The following is a 15,057-nucleotide window of genomic DNA, read 5'->3' on the forward strand; positions in this document are numbered from 1 at the left end:
AACTTTCTCACTATGTTTGTTTCGCCTCAGTGTTATTTGTTTGAAGGTCCTGTGCTGCTGCATCATATCATTTTGCACAAGATACAAGAATGAGTCTGGATTTAGCCAGAAAGCCTGCACAGCACTGTGATCTGAATGTAGCTGGATTGCTTCAACCCACAGTTCCCACAGCTAAGGGCAAACACAGCCCATTGCAGATGTTGCTCATCCAAAAGAGTGCTCACAACCCCCAGATGCCTGTCATCGGTTCCAACCAGCCTTAACCCGCGGTCTGGTTTGTCTTCTGCTTCCCCACATCAGCACATTAACCTCAGCAAGTCTCTTCACCACACAGGATTTTGCCATTCTGGCATTAACTGGAAGGCCCCTGTGCTGTGCTGCCTTGCTGGGCGCTGACATGCTCTGTCTCCCGGTGTGACCCTGAGCACTGCTGGGCCCTGCCCCACCTGAGCTGCTCACACATCCTGCAGGACCAGCACTGCTCCTGAACTGACCAAACACCACCTCCAGATCACACTCCCTGGGCCCTTTAGGCTCGTGTTACATGGCCTGAGAGAGTGCAGGGCAGTGTGCTGAAGGGCAAATTCTGCTGCAGCATTAACTTACAGTGACTCTAACAGCTGCTAATCCAACAATTTCACTAATCCAGACACTGAGCTGCTAAATCAAGGAACTTTCTCTGCCCTATTGTAGATTCACAGATCTGCTCTACAAAGCTCTTCAGACAGAAGTCACCTTCAGCATGTGACAGGTTTGTGCAAACCTAGCTGTACTTTTCTACTAGCAGGAGTAACTGTAGAATAAATAGTTACACACTGAGGTGCTCAGACACCAGCACCATTGGAAGGCATATCTGAAAAGAAAAAGCTGGAGTTAAAAGCAGTACAGATTCATTTCTGTCTTTGCACAGACCCTCTCAGTGCTTTCTCCCTGCTTCCCCATACTAGTTGGAGCAAGACTTAAATCACTAGCACTAGTAAACTATCTTGAGACCCAGTGTTACAGAAGTACCACGTACTCTAACTATTCATTTATCAACTTCTCCTTTTTTTAGAGTGAAATCTGCATCTTGAGATTAAACTACTTGGCCACTGGTGCTCCTTTAAGCAACGGAAGTGACAGGTCTCATGAGAATCAACATATGGCAATGGGAGGTGCTCTCACTCCACACAGACAGATCCCGGAGACAGAAAGGCCCAAACGAATCTATGGGAATGTTGATGCTTGTCCAGTGAAATAAAGCAATTCCATTTTTTCAACAGATTCAGTATTTTGATAATTTATTCACAGCAACACTTCCTCTTTTCAGAAAATTATACAGTGGAGATTGACAGTGGTTCTTGTCAGATGGATGAGTGATGTGCTGACAGCTGGGAATCCCACTCAGAGAGAGGAGTTCATGATTTTAAACTCTGTGATACACAGAGTGAGTAACACGTATACAGGAAAAGGAGGCTTGCTGCTACAAATGTCAGTTGATACCACAAATAACATTCCCTATGGAAGTTTTTACTCTACTCTTGCTGAATAGAAGGCCAAGAAAGGTGTTGCATGTTGGAGACACCACCCTCTGCTCCATGCTTCCAATACAGAGGACTCTCAGTAAAAACCAATGAAGGTCTGCAGCTCCAGTGTCACCCACACTGCACTGGAACAGTATGGACACATCAGCACTGTCTAAATGTCCCTTTCAGAAATACCCCCAGACACAGAGAGAGATCTCTTCATTCAGAGCAGGCCCCTGCTGCGACAAACAGCATCTCCCCCACTCCATCCTGCTGCAATCCCACCCCAGGAGCAGGAGAGGAGGCCAGGAAGGGCAGGGATGGCACTGGCTGGGGCTGCCACTTGTCCCAACAGCCTAAGCATCAGAAGCACTCAGAGAACCTACCCTTTCCCAGCATGAGCCATGTGAGGACAAGTCGTGCTGCCCTGACAGTGCCACTGCCCAAAGGAGCAGAGCTCAGCACTTCCAAAACACAGGGAGGGAGCTCTGGGTACTGGTTTCTTTCAGTGACACATTTATGATGTGCAAACTCTGAGAGCATTTGACAACATTTTGAAAGGCAGCTGAGAGACAGACCAGGTGGCAAACCTTGGGTATGACTGCCCTGTCCCCCACAAAGCCCATGGACACTGCTGTCTGGAATTACTATCTCATGTATTACAACAGGTGCACTAGTAGGGCCAGGAAATGAGGTTGCTGTCACTTGCAGAAAACTATTCCTTGCAAAGAAGAAAGTTTTTCCTTGCAAAACACACTTTTCTCTCTTCTTTGTTGGGGGGAAAAAGATCTGCAAAGGTATTCTGTATCACAAGCTGGGAAAAGAGATTATCTTTGTTCTTTAAAGAATTAAGATGGAAATGGGAACTGTGTCCTCTGGGCACAGGATTTTCCCTTTATTTCATGCCTCTTTCATAGCTGTGGAGATTGACATTGTGTCACTCATAACACCTACACACAGAACACAACTCATTTTACAAAAGGAGTAACAGAGCACTCCAAGACATCTCCGTCCAGCCCTGGTGTCCTCCTGAACAGTGCCAGGAAGGACAGAAGGACGTCTGCAGCCTCTCTAATCACAAAGTCCAGGTTTGGATTATGCAGTGGAGTAAAAACATTTCCAACTGAAGTATTTCAATCTCAGATACTGTTTTAAATAGCTTAAAGCTAAAAGAGTTCCAAACATTACAGAATCTAAATATAGGAACTAAATCACAGGAAGTAAGACACATCATCTGCTCATACATTTGTCTATTTGCTGATTGTGCTGCAGAACCTCACAGAGGAAGATGCCAAGAGGTGGCAGGAGGGATGATGAGCAAACAATACAGGTGGGCAGAGGAAACAAGAGAGGGTTTTAATGTAAATGCAATTTCAGTATTTCCTAGGATAAAAGGATATTATTCTGCTTAACTGACCTTTTTTTAGGAAGTCTCTGTCACCCTTCCCCATGTCCTCCCTTGCCACACAACACTTTTTACTGCTTGTGTACTTCAAACACGCTTTGCAGCTGGAAGTTACAAGTTTCTGTATTTTAGAAATTCCTTCCTCCTATCTTTACTCTCCTGAGAACACTCAGACATGGTTTAACATGGGTTTTGTGTGATGGATGCTGCCACTGTGCCCCGGGTGGTGCAATCCCTGCTGCCAGGACTGAGCTCAGCCCAGGGCATGCACAGAGCGTGGCCACAGAGCTCCAGCCCTCAGCTCCCAGAGAGAGCAAATACAACTCATTTCTGTGCTGAGCAGTTCAAAAAGTTGTGTTACTTAACAGTTCAGCTCCAAAATGTGGTTAAAAAAACCCACCATCAACAAAAAACCCAAACCACCTTCAGTGAATATAAATATTACTGGGAGTTTCACATTTGTATTTTACAGCTTGTAATATATGCCTGTATTAAAATCTAGTTTACACTTAAACTAATCAGAAAATAAATGTTACATCAAGTTTCATCTGTGTACCTGTCAATCACATTAGTTTTTTAATTCTGCATATTTTTAAAATTTGCAATTTATGTCAATGTCTCTGCAGGGTAAATACTTGACAAGCAATGATAAATCAGATAAAATAGATTAGATTTAATGTGCCATCAAACCTACAATACATGCTAAATTAGAATGCAGCAAAAACATGTTTCCAGTTTTATAAATATTAGCAGCTATTTGTGGTTATATATAGAATGTGTGGAAGACAGCAGTATGATTTATAAATTGGCAGTGTTCCTTATAGCTCTTTAGGGCATCGACAGTTTTTAATGCTGTGCTACAGAGAGCTGGATTTAACCACACAATATCATGAATCTGAGAGCAACACCGTTTTTTTTGGGAGGGGGAAAAAGAAAAAGAAAGCCAAACCCCCAGAGATAAATATATTGAATTACGGCCAAGTAGAAAAATAGAAGGTTCTGTTTCTTGAACAGCTCTGAAAGGAATGGAGGAGGGAGAAGAGGGAGACAGGGAGTTAACCTTCCTTCATCCTGTTCTGCATCCACACCACCAGCTTCCCATCCTTCCCTTTCCAAGTCCAGGTAGTGATTCACTAAGCCTGTGTGTGCCTCACTGCTGGGCTTTCCTTTCCAAGGGGATTCTGAATCTGGTCACTGCTCTTCGCATCCAGGCTTTTCTTCCCCTCCCAGGGCCAATGACTCTTCCCCACATGAAGCAATACATAATTACTGCCCTAATCGTCCCTGGAGTTGTGTACACACCGAGATATTTTTAAAGGATCAGAGGTGGAATGTGCATTTCTGGCTGGAGTCTGAGCAATTCCTTAACAGAACAGGGCTCAGACAGGGCACAGGCCCTGGGACAGCTCTGGGCTCTCAGGAGACTCAGGGTGCTACAATCATGTGCTGCACATTCCTCCAGTGCTGGGAGGAAGGAGACAGAAGTGACTGCCTAATCCCCACCCCGATGGTGTGATTAACTCATGATCACCACTCCCCCAGGGTTTGCTTCTGGCTGACAGAAACGTTCTTTATTAAGGAAAAAAGGCTATTTTTGTTCAGAGACTGGTTTACAGAACAGCTGCTTTTGCTCTTCAGCAGTAGGGTTCAGACTAGCTGCTTGAGTCCCCCAGGTTACCTCGGGTGGGACAGAGCTGCCTTCATCCAAACCATTCTGCCGGAACACCAGGGAGTTCTCCAGCAGCACGTGCTGCTTCCGAGTGGCTCACACACTTTATGCCCTCAAGGTCTGTGCATCCTTTTGCCTCTGTTTCCTTTCCTCTTCCCAAATGACAATGCCCAGCACAGTTTTGTTTTGCTTGAGCCTGGTCCAAGCCCCTTTCTCAATTAGAAGGAAGTAATTTACTGACCAGCAAATTCTACACGAATTTTTTTGCATGCTGTCTTGAAGCAGGTAAGAACTGTATTAGGGGTAAAAAAATATTAATATCATTACCTCTCTACTTGTACAGAGATTATTAAATGCCATAGCTAGGTTGGAGTCTCAGCCTTCAAACCATATAAAAGGCTTGCAAATTAGACAAAAAGAAAGAAACCAAATTGCTTGAACTCAAAAAAACCAAAACAAAAAACAAAACCAAAAAAAACCAAACAACAAAACCCACAAAAAAACCAACAAACACACAAAAAAACCCACCACAAAACAAAACCAAAAGAAAACCCCAAACAACCAGAAAAGAACACAACCAAAAACCCAACCAAAAAAAAATAACAAAAACTGTTTACAGTCAGCCACTCCAAAGTTGCGAAGTTTGAGTTACAAAAACTGGGAAACTATAAATAGAACTGAAGTTTATCAATCACCATCATCTGAATCATTGTTCTGTCTCCACCATTTGCTAGTCAAAAAAACCCAAGTAGCTTCCTCAGAGGATGAGACAATATAAGGTCACCAGTTGCAGGATGCCATACGGTTTGGAAATTATTGTAATATACGCCCAAAGAGTGTCTGCACTTGGAGATATTCCAGCCTATTATTCCTCATTAAGTAACCCAAATCAACTCCATGCCAGATGCTATTATCCTGAAGAGGAATACTCAACTCACATAAGATATTAATAAAAAACAATAGTTCAGCATTTAAAATATGTGCCTTGTTCTACTGCTCCGGTTGACTTTCAAACACAGACAAGTCTGAATTCCATGGTGGATACCAATTTTACCAAACCTACTACTCGGCTACACTAAATATTTATGCTAAACAAGGTCATATCAAAGTTACCAGAAAATCTAGACGTTCACAAACCCTTGCTAAAAACAAAGGTAAAAGAAGAAAGTAGGCTAGCTCTGGTCTATCGCTTCTCTCATCAGTTGGAATACAACAGTATCTGTTTGCCCTGGGAATTAGATAAAATAAGATCCAATCCCCATGAATACAAAACAGCTATTTCAGGAGCAATAACTGCAGTTCAGTAGCAAAGGGAGAGCAAACACTTAAATTGAGGGTTGTGCTATTTTTAAATCTATCTTTTTTTAGAGCTCCATTTTCCTGGTCCCCATGAACAGAACACGACTGTATTTTCCCCGAGCTGTTCTAATGTCTGAGACATTTGTGTCCACACCGGTAATTTTGTGCTAGAAAGTATCAAACAAGTCTTGAACAGGACACAGTTTATTCACTATGAATTCACTACCCTTGAGAATCACAATCCACCACACTCTTTAATGGTCACTGGTACTTTCTGAGCTGAACAACCTCTAGTCATGGCATAATGTCACTGACTGAGGCAGATTTGCTGCCTAATCAAAACCTAATTCCTCTCAGTATTTTCTAAAAGCTTGTATTTCCTGTCCAGGAAATTTCAAGTGGTGAACAGTGTGTCATTTCTATCGGCCTGGATACAAAAAGAAACCCATAGAAGAATGGGATGCAGCATCAGGAGACTCTTGGTCAGAGCTTTTGCTGGAAGATCTGCCCTAGAGTGGCACCAAGGAATGGGAAAAGTTAAGCTGAAGAACACCAAAATGTCATTGCATCAATGATGCTGCTACCTTGTAATCAAAGGTGTGCATTTCTTTTAGGTGTGTTTCTGTAGTCAGTATTCTCATGGGATTTGAGTAAAAGCCCTGAAATTTCAGAGGAATTTGTATTATTGGCAGCTTTTGTCATTCTAGTATTTTGAAGAGCCTTTAGAACAGCATAGAAACTTCAATTTGCCAGTCAAGCTCCTGTCAACAGACAGAAGGGTCTACAGATTATCCAAACTGATAGAAGCCTAGCACTCAATCATGCTTCCCAAAGATCTTAAAAATTAAGCAGGTCTAATTAGCAATGGGTGATTCAGCAACACAGCAATACTAAAAAGAGAAAAAGCAGAGGCACTGAGGTGCAGAAGTAATGGAGGAAGTTCCCTAAGACAGCCATGCACGTGCATGGCTTAGAGCAGAGATCCCCAAACCATGCTCAAGAGATGACTGATGGTCTCTACTCTGCAGGGTCAGACCTGACACAGGAAACTACACTGACTTCAGAGCTACCACCAGCTCATCAAGGACACAGAGCAAAAGGTAAGAAATATGGGGTGCTAACAGTGATTTCTTGATTTCATCCAAAAAGTTCAGGATAAAACTGCTCAAAGATTGCTTTTAGATAACTGTGTAGGCAACAGAATGACTCCACCTGTAGGAAAGACATGCTTTGAAAATCTGGCTCTGAAAGCTGCAGTTGGATGGAAATAAATCATTTAAATATTTATCAGATGAAACAAGTAATTTACAGTTTTCAGTGGAACAGCAGATGAGTACTGAGCCAAACAGCTCGTACCTACAAAACCCCTTCACCTGGGGAGGGGAAGGGCACAGCACTGCAACAGCTGTACAGGACACAGGTGGTTCATGTGCTCAGCCTGGGACCAAGAGCACCAGCTCAGCACAGAGCTCTTACTTTCTTCCAGAACTCAGGAAGGGACCTTTCTTTCCAAGTGTGAGTGAAGCTCCTCCTTTATTTAATTAATTTCCTTTTAGTAGATGCAGTGTTACTCTGGCTGAGGAAGGGACTGACATCACAGAACACTGATGGCTGTCAGCCACAGAGTGTCCACAAGGCCACTGGTGCTGCCAGCTCTCCCAAAAACTGCTTTCTCCTTTTCCCTCTCCTTGTCCTGACCTGGAGGGATGAGAGGCAACTTAGCTCTCTTCAGGTCTTTTATTCTTTAGCTGCTATGGTAAGAACACCAACACGGGGGCCAATTACTGCCACTTACAGTCCTCATTTCCGCAATCACACCCATCCACTGGGAATCCTCTGAGACAACCAAACAGTTTTCAAACAAGCTGACGAACAGCTGTCAGATGATACAGGATTTTGATCATTACTGACCTAAACACACTCAAAGTAGACACATTGTGATGAAAGACACATCCAGTTTAGAGTCCCCAGAGCCACCCAATCCCTCAGAACGTTGGCACGATTCTGGCTGAACAAAGCTTTACAGGAAGTGGCTGAAATAGCCCTCACAAGCCTTAGTAACATCTGAAGAGAACTCAAGTCAAAAGACCCTGTCTGGTCTACCCAGACCATTATAGGATTTAGCACCCACCCTGTTAGCATCAGGCACCTTTTCACCTGCACCCATAAAAAACCACTTTCTTCAGAGACGATCCAACCTTCAGGAAAGCAGTAGGAGCAACAAAAGTCAGGGCTAAAAAAATGCAGAATCATTCAAAGAATAAAACAACCATCTGGAGAAATACTTTCTTTGGTTTACCTTAAGCAGAAGTGGATATTTGCAAATTCTCTGAATTGGAGTCAGCAGATAACCCTCCAGTGGAATGTCTGTCGTCTTTCTGCCTCCCAAAAGCATACAACCCTATAATCAAAAAAGGGAAGAAATGTTACCTCAGACACAAAGCTTTCAGGTGCTCTTTGACACGATTTTGTATTCCTATAACATGCATTAAAGTCACAAAACACTTTGTCAAACCTAAGGTACAGGAAATGGCACTTCATTTATCACTGACACAGAGCCATCAACCCTGCAGGCATCAAGAGAAGAAAACTGTGGATAACAAGGCTGTGCAGAAAGGTATCATCTCAGAGAAATATTATACAGCTGGTGGCTCAAAAAATGTCATAACAGAACAATGGCAATCAGCAAACCTGGATGCATCATTACCTGAAAGAATCCAACCTACTCCCACAACTGGTATGACCATTTGGTTTTGTTCACTAGTTTTACACTATTGGTCCAGCAAACTCTTGAAGGCTAAAATAAAGCCTACTAACTAGCAATCATGTCATTAATTCTAGTCCATTCCCTATGTCTGAAGGAAACTGAACTGGAATTGGAACAAATGACTCATCTGCATCACATCCACCAATTCTCTGGCAAAACATTATGCCTGAGCACAGCTGGACAAACAGCCTGGGTGCACTGGCTGCCTAAACCAGCACACGTGAGCCTCCCAACAGATTATGGACATTCATGTCTCAGGATTAACATAAAGGGGAGTGTAAGAATTGGGTACAGCACTGGGAAAAAAACCCCACATTTAATAGTCCTTGATCTGTCCTTATTTTGTTGCTATTGGCTGCTGCCAGAGACAGGTAGTGGATTCAGAAAGACTTCAAATCTACTTCAGATAAACTAGTCCACACTCCTATGTTCAATCATGAATATGGACTTTGCTCCAAAAATCACCCCAGCTGCCAACCTGTCCTGTCCACAGAAGCTGAAGTTAAATGCAGTTCAACCAAAAAGGGTCTGCTTTGGGGCATCACCAGTAACATTTTCCCCTGTGAAATGTGTGCTGTGGCTCAGACACATTCTGAAGTTTAGTGGGTTTTTGGCTGTAGTTCAACAATCCTTCTCTTCAAGGAATGTTCACAGACATCATACATAAAATCCCATTAGTCCTAACTGGTATTTTTACAGACAATTGTCTGTAAAATAACCCCTCCCCAGGCTATTCTAGATCTCTGGCGTTGGCTACCAGCTCACAATGCTCCCTGTCCAATTTTCCAAGTCTCGAGTGATTCAGTCCTTCCCATCTCTTCTTTCAGCCCTCTCTCAAGCTCTGGGCTCAAAACTGCCCTTTAACACTTACTGATTTTTCAAACACATTCCCACATTTTCTGCTTCAGCAGCTGTGAGGGGGCAATCAGGCCAAATCTACCCTCACAAGCAAAGCTTTGTATCTTAACACTGCCTTCCCTGCACAGTGGCATTACAGCCGTGGCTTTAGGAGGCAGTGGAGAAGGGAAGGCAGGCCTGGAAGAAATTACAGCAGCCACAGCAAAGTAGACACTTCAGTGCAGCCTCTCTTCCCATATTTACTGCTATTTTAAGACTCTCTTGGATTCAGGTGCTGCAGCAACCCACAGCAGACAGTGTGACATCTTCTGTGTGCCTTGTAATCAGCTTGCCAGCTGCTGCCAGTAACAGACAGGAGGCTTTGTCAATCCACTGGATGTGGAGAACGTTCTGAATGTTGGGAAGGACGGTGTCTACAGTACTTTTTTCTCCTCTTTCTCATTAGTTTCCCCCAACAGAAGCATCCAAAGAACCCATGAACAAGGAAAGGGTCATTTGATGACTCAGAGTAATGGCTTAACAAGGTTTATTAAAACTCAGACATGACAAAGAGACTCTGCCTACCCATCAGCATGAGGGCTTGTCCCTGCTGCTCCCTCTGAGGCCTGTATTTTGTGGCTAAAGGAATGCTCTGGCCCTGCTTGCGACTGACATTTATGCAGAAGTTTTCTTTTGCTGTACTAAATTGGGAAAGACCAGACCTTTGGCAAAAGTCTGAAAGAAGAGCAGAAGGACAAGCAGAAAGAAGAGCAGGTCCTTGGCAAAAAGACAGCCTTTTACTTCACAGAGTTTAGTAGAAAAAAAGTTGATGTGCCTCACCTATGTGCCAACCCCATTCCAGATGCCATGCATCCATGGGCAAGAAAACAAGACATTCAAAAATCAAGCAGAACGGGGGTGAAAGTAAGGAGGAGAAACAACCAAGAAAAGAAAGAAAAATAAGGAATGTTGGGCAGAAGGCACCATCCACTGGTTGTTTCTCCTCCCAACACAGACTCTTAAAAGGCATTTGAAGGCTGCATGGCCATAGTCCCTCCCAGTGTAGATCCACCATGGCTTGGATGGGGAGTTGGGTCACTTTTGATATGAGCAGGAACGATGCAGTCAAAACAATTCATCCAGATTACATTTCCTGCCCACAACTGGACTCATGGGGAAAAGCGTGTCAGAAGCAGGTCACATTTTTCTGGTGAGCCTGCAGATGGTGAACTGGTTAGAGAACTGAGCAGGGAATCAAATCCAATGGGAATTAGCCTCAGTCCTGCTGCTGACTTATTGCATTACTCTATTAACAATCTGTGCTCATTTTTTCTGTTGCTTCTTAATAAAAAAAAACATTAAAAAAAAAATCTTCCCTGTTTCCCCTGCAATCACTAACACCAGAGGGGTGCTCAGTTCTGTGCCTCAGCTCACCAGTTACCTCAATGCCCATCCACCTTGAGTGCTCCATACCTGGAATGGATCCTACCTGCAAAATGCCCAGCATTCCCGGGATACCAAAGGGTTATTATGAGTACAGGGCATAGTCAGATCGTTAAGTCAAGAGTGCTAGAGAAGGTGCTTACCAGGAGGAATGTTCTCACTGTTGGGATCTTGTTCAACTCCATCAGCAGTCTGAGTGCTTTCTCGTGGTTGCTGCAGTACTCCTCGTACACAAAGAATTTGTCTTTCTGCAGGGAAAAACAGAGGAACTTATTGACTCAGACACAACTTGAGAGGATATTTTCCACAGTCTGATACCAAATTCTTTACAAACAGGGGTGCACTCCAAGTGGTATTAGGGTTGGAGTTTTCATGAAGCATGTGACACTCCTCTAATGTGAATAATGTATACAGGTGTTCCACCAACTCCTGGCTTAACTCTGCTGTAACTCAACAGAAGCTTTCTGAGCACTGAGACTTCCAGCACTTTTCCTCTTAACACATCACTGAGATCACAGATACTCTTTGCTGAAAGGAGGGATTTTGCTATTTCAGGGGTTCTTGTATGTGTGTTAGGATGTTCCATGAGAGTAACCAGCAGCAAAGAAAAGCCAGGAGCAAGAGGGATGATGTTTCTGAGCTGTGCTGACCACTCCTAAAGGAGGAAGAAACACAGGTGGCTGGGAAGAACCAAGGCCTGGAAGAAGCTCAGAGACCTGGAGGGGAACTATAACACAAAGCAAGCAGCTGGAAACTCCCTGCCTTTCAGGGGTGAGGGTCAAGCCCCAGTGAGTTGGTTGGTTCACTCTGTGTTCTGAAACAAGTGGCAGACAACACCAAACAGCTGTCAATAATAGTTTCCCTATCTGGAAGAATTTCATGAAACACACACAAAATAACCAGCACATTTAAAGAAAGGGAAAGGCAGCTTCAGAACTAGATTGAGGTACTACTTACACGGGGACATGTCACAGCCACCAGCACATGCTGGAAGGAAATCCCCTGCTAAGTAATGAGGGTCAGCTGGCAGGTCAGGGGCAGCAAGTTCTGCTCTACTGAGCTCCAGATTCAAAGACAGTGCAACATCTTCTATCTAAAATGATCAGAGATGCAAACACCAGGTATCTGGAAACACTGGAGTGATTCAAAAAAGGAGTAACAACTATTTCCATGCCTGAGCAGATGAGGCAAGAGGTGAGCTGATCCTCTCAAGGCTGGTGGGACTGGCTGAACTTTCAGCAGCGACATTCTGGGGTTCCAGTATTGCATCCACCAGGATAAAAAGGGGGTCATAACAGTGTAGTAGGCTTTAGGCAGGTTGAACAATTCAGAAGCCAAAAAATCCCCTCATTTTTTGGGTGTTTCTCACAATAGCAGTTTATTTTCTGCATTTAGCCACAATGCAGTGCCATACAGAGCACGCAGACAGGCTACTTTGCATATCAGAAGTCATTTCAGTGCAATAGTGTGGAACTCTGTCAGGGGTAGTATGTGAGGCCTTCCAGAGCTACACCTCAAGGGCACCAAGCCATGCAGCCAATCCACTCCATAGTTTGCTGTTGCATTCACATCAGGATCCCGGTCTGAAAACATTCTACCCGGACCTCTCCATCTCCCCAGAACTTAGAAGTTAATTTTTTTGAGTTTTGATTTGGTTCCTAGCACTCCTAAGCCTTCCTGAGTTAGCTGAAGATCTCTCCACCACCTAACTACTTTTAAGATAGCTCACACTGATCCAAGCAAAAAACTACTGCCAACTGAAGGAGTTCTGTAACATGAATCCATGGGAATACAGCTGCACTCCCTGGGTATTCCCTTTGCTATTGTCATATGGAAAAGAAATTGAGTTAATGTTAGTTGAAGAGAATTTGACATTCTAGTCAGATGCTCAGAGGTAGAGGTACATGCACAGAGACTGTAAAACACTTTTGGGTTTGGTTTATCACTAATCTGATGAATTGTGTTCCCCTCCTTGTACTTCCAAAGAAAGAACTGAGAATAAATATATGTATGTCCAAACACAAGAACAATAGTACAAAGCAAATAAAACAGCAGCCACAAAGGGTAGGGTGCAAAGAGTTGGAATGCACATGTGCAAAGCTTTTATCCTTCACAGGCAGCTGTTCAGCTGCTACTGGGAATACTGGGAATACTGGAAAGCTGCAGAGAAACAAAGGCTCTGGTCACCAGATGCAGGAAAAGGCAGGGCTGGATGCACAACACAATAGAAAAAAGTCGATAGGATTGTTGTCAACCATAAAAACTAGAGTTACAGAATAAGACAGATATCCAAGTCTCTCCCACATTTCCTCCTCTCAGCTCCAAGGAAGCACACAAGCACCACGCTCGAAACTAAAAATAGAGCCATTAACACGACAGCATCCACTACATCAGTGCACACAAAATGTCACTGCCCAGGTTTCTGACTGCAGATCTGAGTGCCTAGAGTTTGGGAGGTTATATTTAGATCATGACAAAATCCCTCTGCCAAAGCTCGAGGCAGCACAATAATTGCACACACACCAGAGCCCTCCCCTCAGCCCTCCCCAGCTGTGCCGCACGCTGGCGACCCACAAATATGAGAACTATGCTGGAAATGACTCAGTGGTTCAAGTGTTTAATTTCCTCCCTGGGTGATAGTCAGTCCTGGGCTCTCCCCTTGCCTGGGGAGGAAATTATCAGTTACCTAATTACAGATGTTAGCTCAGGAATTCTGAACCTGCAGTTACTCTGGGTTAAAGTGCAATTATGGTCAGAGACGAGCCCGCATAAAAATGGCACCTTCTTACTCAGCAAATCTACTGGACACACAGCAAGACCTCCTGATTTTGGTAAGTCTGTACTGTTCTTTGTTTGGTTAAAATAAATCTTTAACCAATAGTCTGTTCTCCCAATATGTTATTTTGGGTCCATTAGAACTGCCCACAAATTAGTACAAATTTGAAAACAGTTTTGACTAGAAAAAGACAAGTAAGCCATTTGGAAAACTGTAACCATTTTATTTGGACATATTTTTAACAAGGCATGGCATTTTCTTGTTTCAAAGCAGGCTGAAACCAACTTTGTCAACATGAAAAACCCAAACAGAAGACATAATTCTCAACAAAACAAGATCCCTGATGACTTAGACAGTAAAACTGATCACTCATGCAACACTGCTCCTAAAAAATTAGCATAAAACACATTTCCCTTGAACAAATTTCTAGCTAATATGTTACCAAACCTCTGGCAACATCAGAAAGGAAGGATCTGGGAATTCCCTGCCCTCCTGCTCCACAGTCCCATGTTTTCCTGACCTGCACAGCTGAGCTGTGGTCACTGCACAGTCAGTGGATGTGCTCTCCCTTCCTTGACTGTTCCTTACTCAGACTAGAGGTTCCACACTGCTCCTAACGGTATTCCTACATTTCCTTAAGGAAATTACGGATGAGACCAGCTTTTTCCATATATTCTGAATTAAATACATGTTCTACTTCCACGTGCATAAGCTGATTCTCCCCAGGGGGACCATGGAACAGTTGGGGTGCCCATTATTGGCACTGCACTCCACAGACAGCGACGTGAGCTCCTCTCAGGCACACTGACTATCAGAAGACCAATTCTCACCAGCACTCACTCCTGTGCATTGCAGTTTCATAATTCCTGTATCGCTTCACGTTGGATAGGTAAGGAATATTCCATAATTATAATTTATAATTATAATTTAATAGTAGTAAATGAAAAATGGTATGTTTGTATACAAGAAAACGGTGACAGTGACTAAATATCTCAGGCCTTGCACTCAGTCCAACAACTGGAAGTAAACATTTTGGGTTTTTCAGCACCACTTCAACCCAGCAGCCAATATGACAGCATCACCCTCTAGTTCTGACAGCCTCCCTAATGAATATTAATATATTAATACAGTATATCTTGTTCATAGCCAATGATTTCAGTGGGTGGTCAAGGCTTTAACTGAGGTCACCAGTAAGTTTTTCAGCAGCTGACAGTCATTTCTCACATCTGATACAATTCTGGGGCATAGCCTCAGTATCCCACTTTCCGATACTATTCTAATAATTGTCACAGCATAAATAAAAATTAAATGAGGAGGGTAGTTGGTAAAGCTCCAAGTAATGAATGGCTGTATAAC

General features: G+C 43.4%; 1 protein-coding gene across 2 annotated transcripts in view; it reads right to left on the reverse strand.

The window, feature by feature from the left end:
• The window catches only part of PREX1 (phosphatidylinositol-3,4,5-trisphosphate dependent Rac exchange factor 1), a 145,669-nt gene that overhangs the window by 67,428 nt on the left and 63,184 nt on the right, over window positions 1-15,057 (reverse strand). For both annotated transcript variants that reach the window (XM_027645996.1, XM_027645995.1), the window contains exons 4-5: window positions 11,069-11,173; window positions 8,178-8,279 (exon numbers count right to left, since the gene is read on the reverse strand). In XM_027645996.1, coding sequence (XP_027501797.1) covers window positions 8,178-8,279; window positions 11,069-11,173 — 207 coding nt within the window. The remainder of the gene's footprint in view (window positions 1-8,177; window positions 8,280-11,068; window positions 11,174-15,057) is intronic.

The sequence above is a fragment of the Corapipo altera genome, unplaced genomic scaffold (genome assembly GCF_003945725.1).
Source record: "Corapipo altera isolate COAL_440 unplaced genomic scaffold, ASM394572v1 64, whole genome shotgun sequence".
In the NCBI taxonomy this organism is placed as follows: domain Eukaryota; kingdom Metazoa; phylum Chordata; class Aves; order Passeriformes; family Pipridae; genus Corapipo; species Corapipo altera.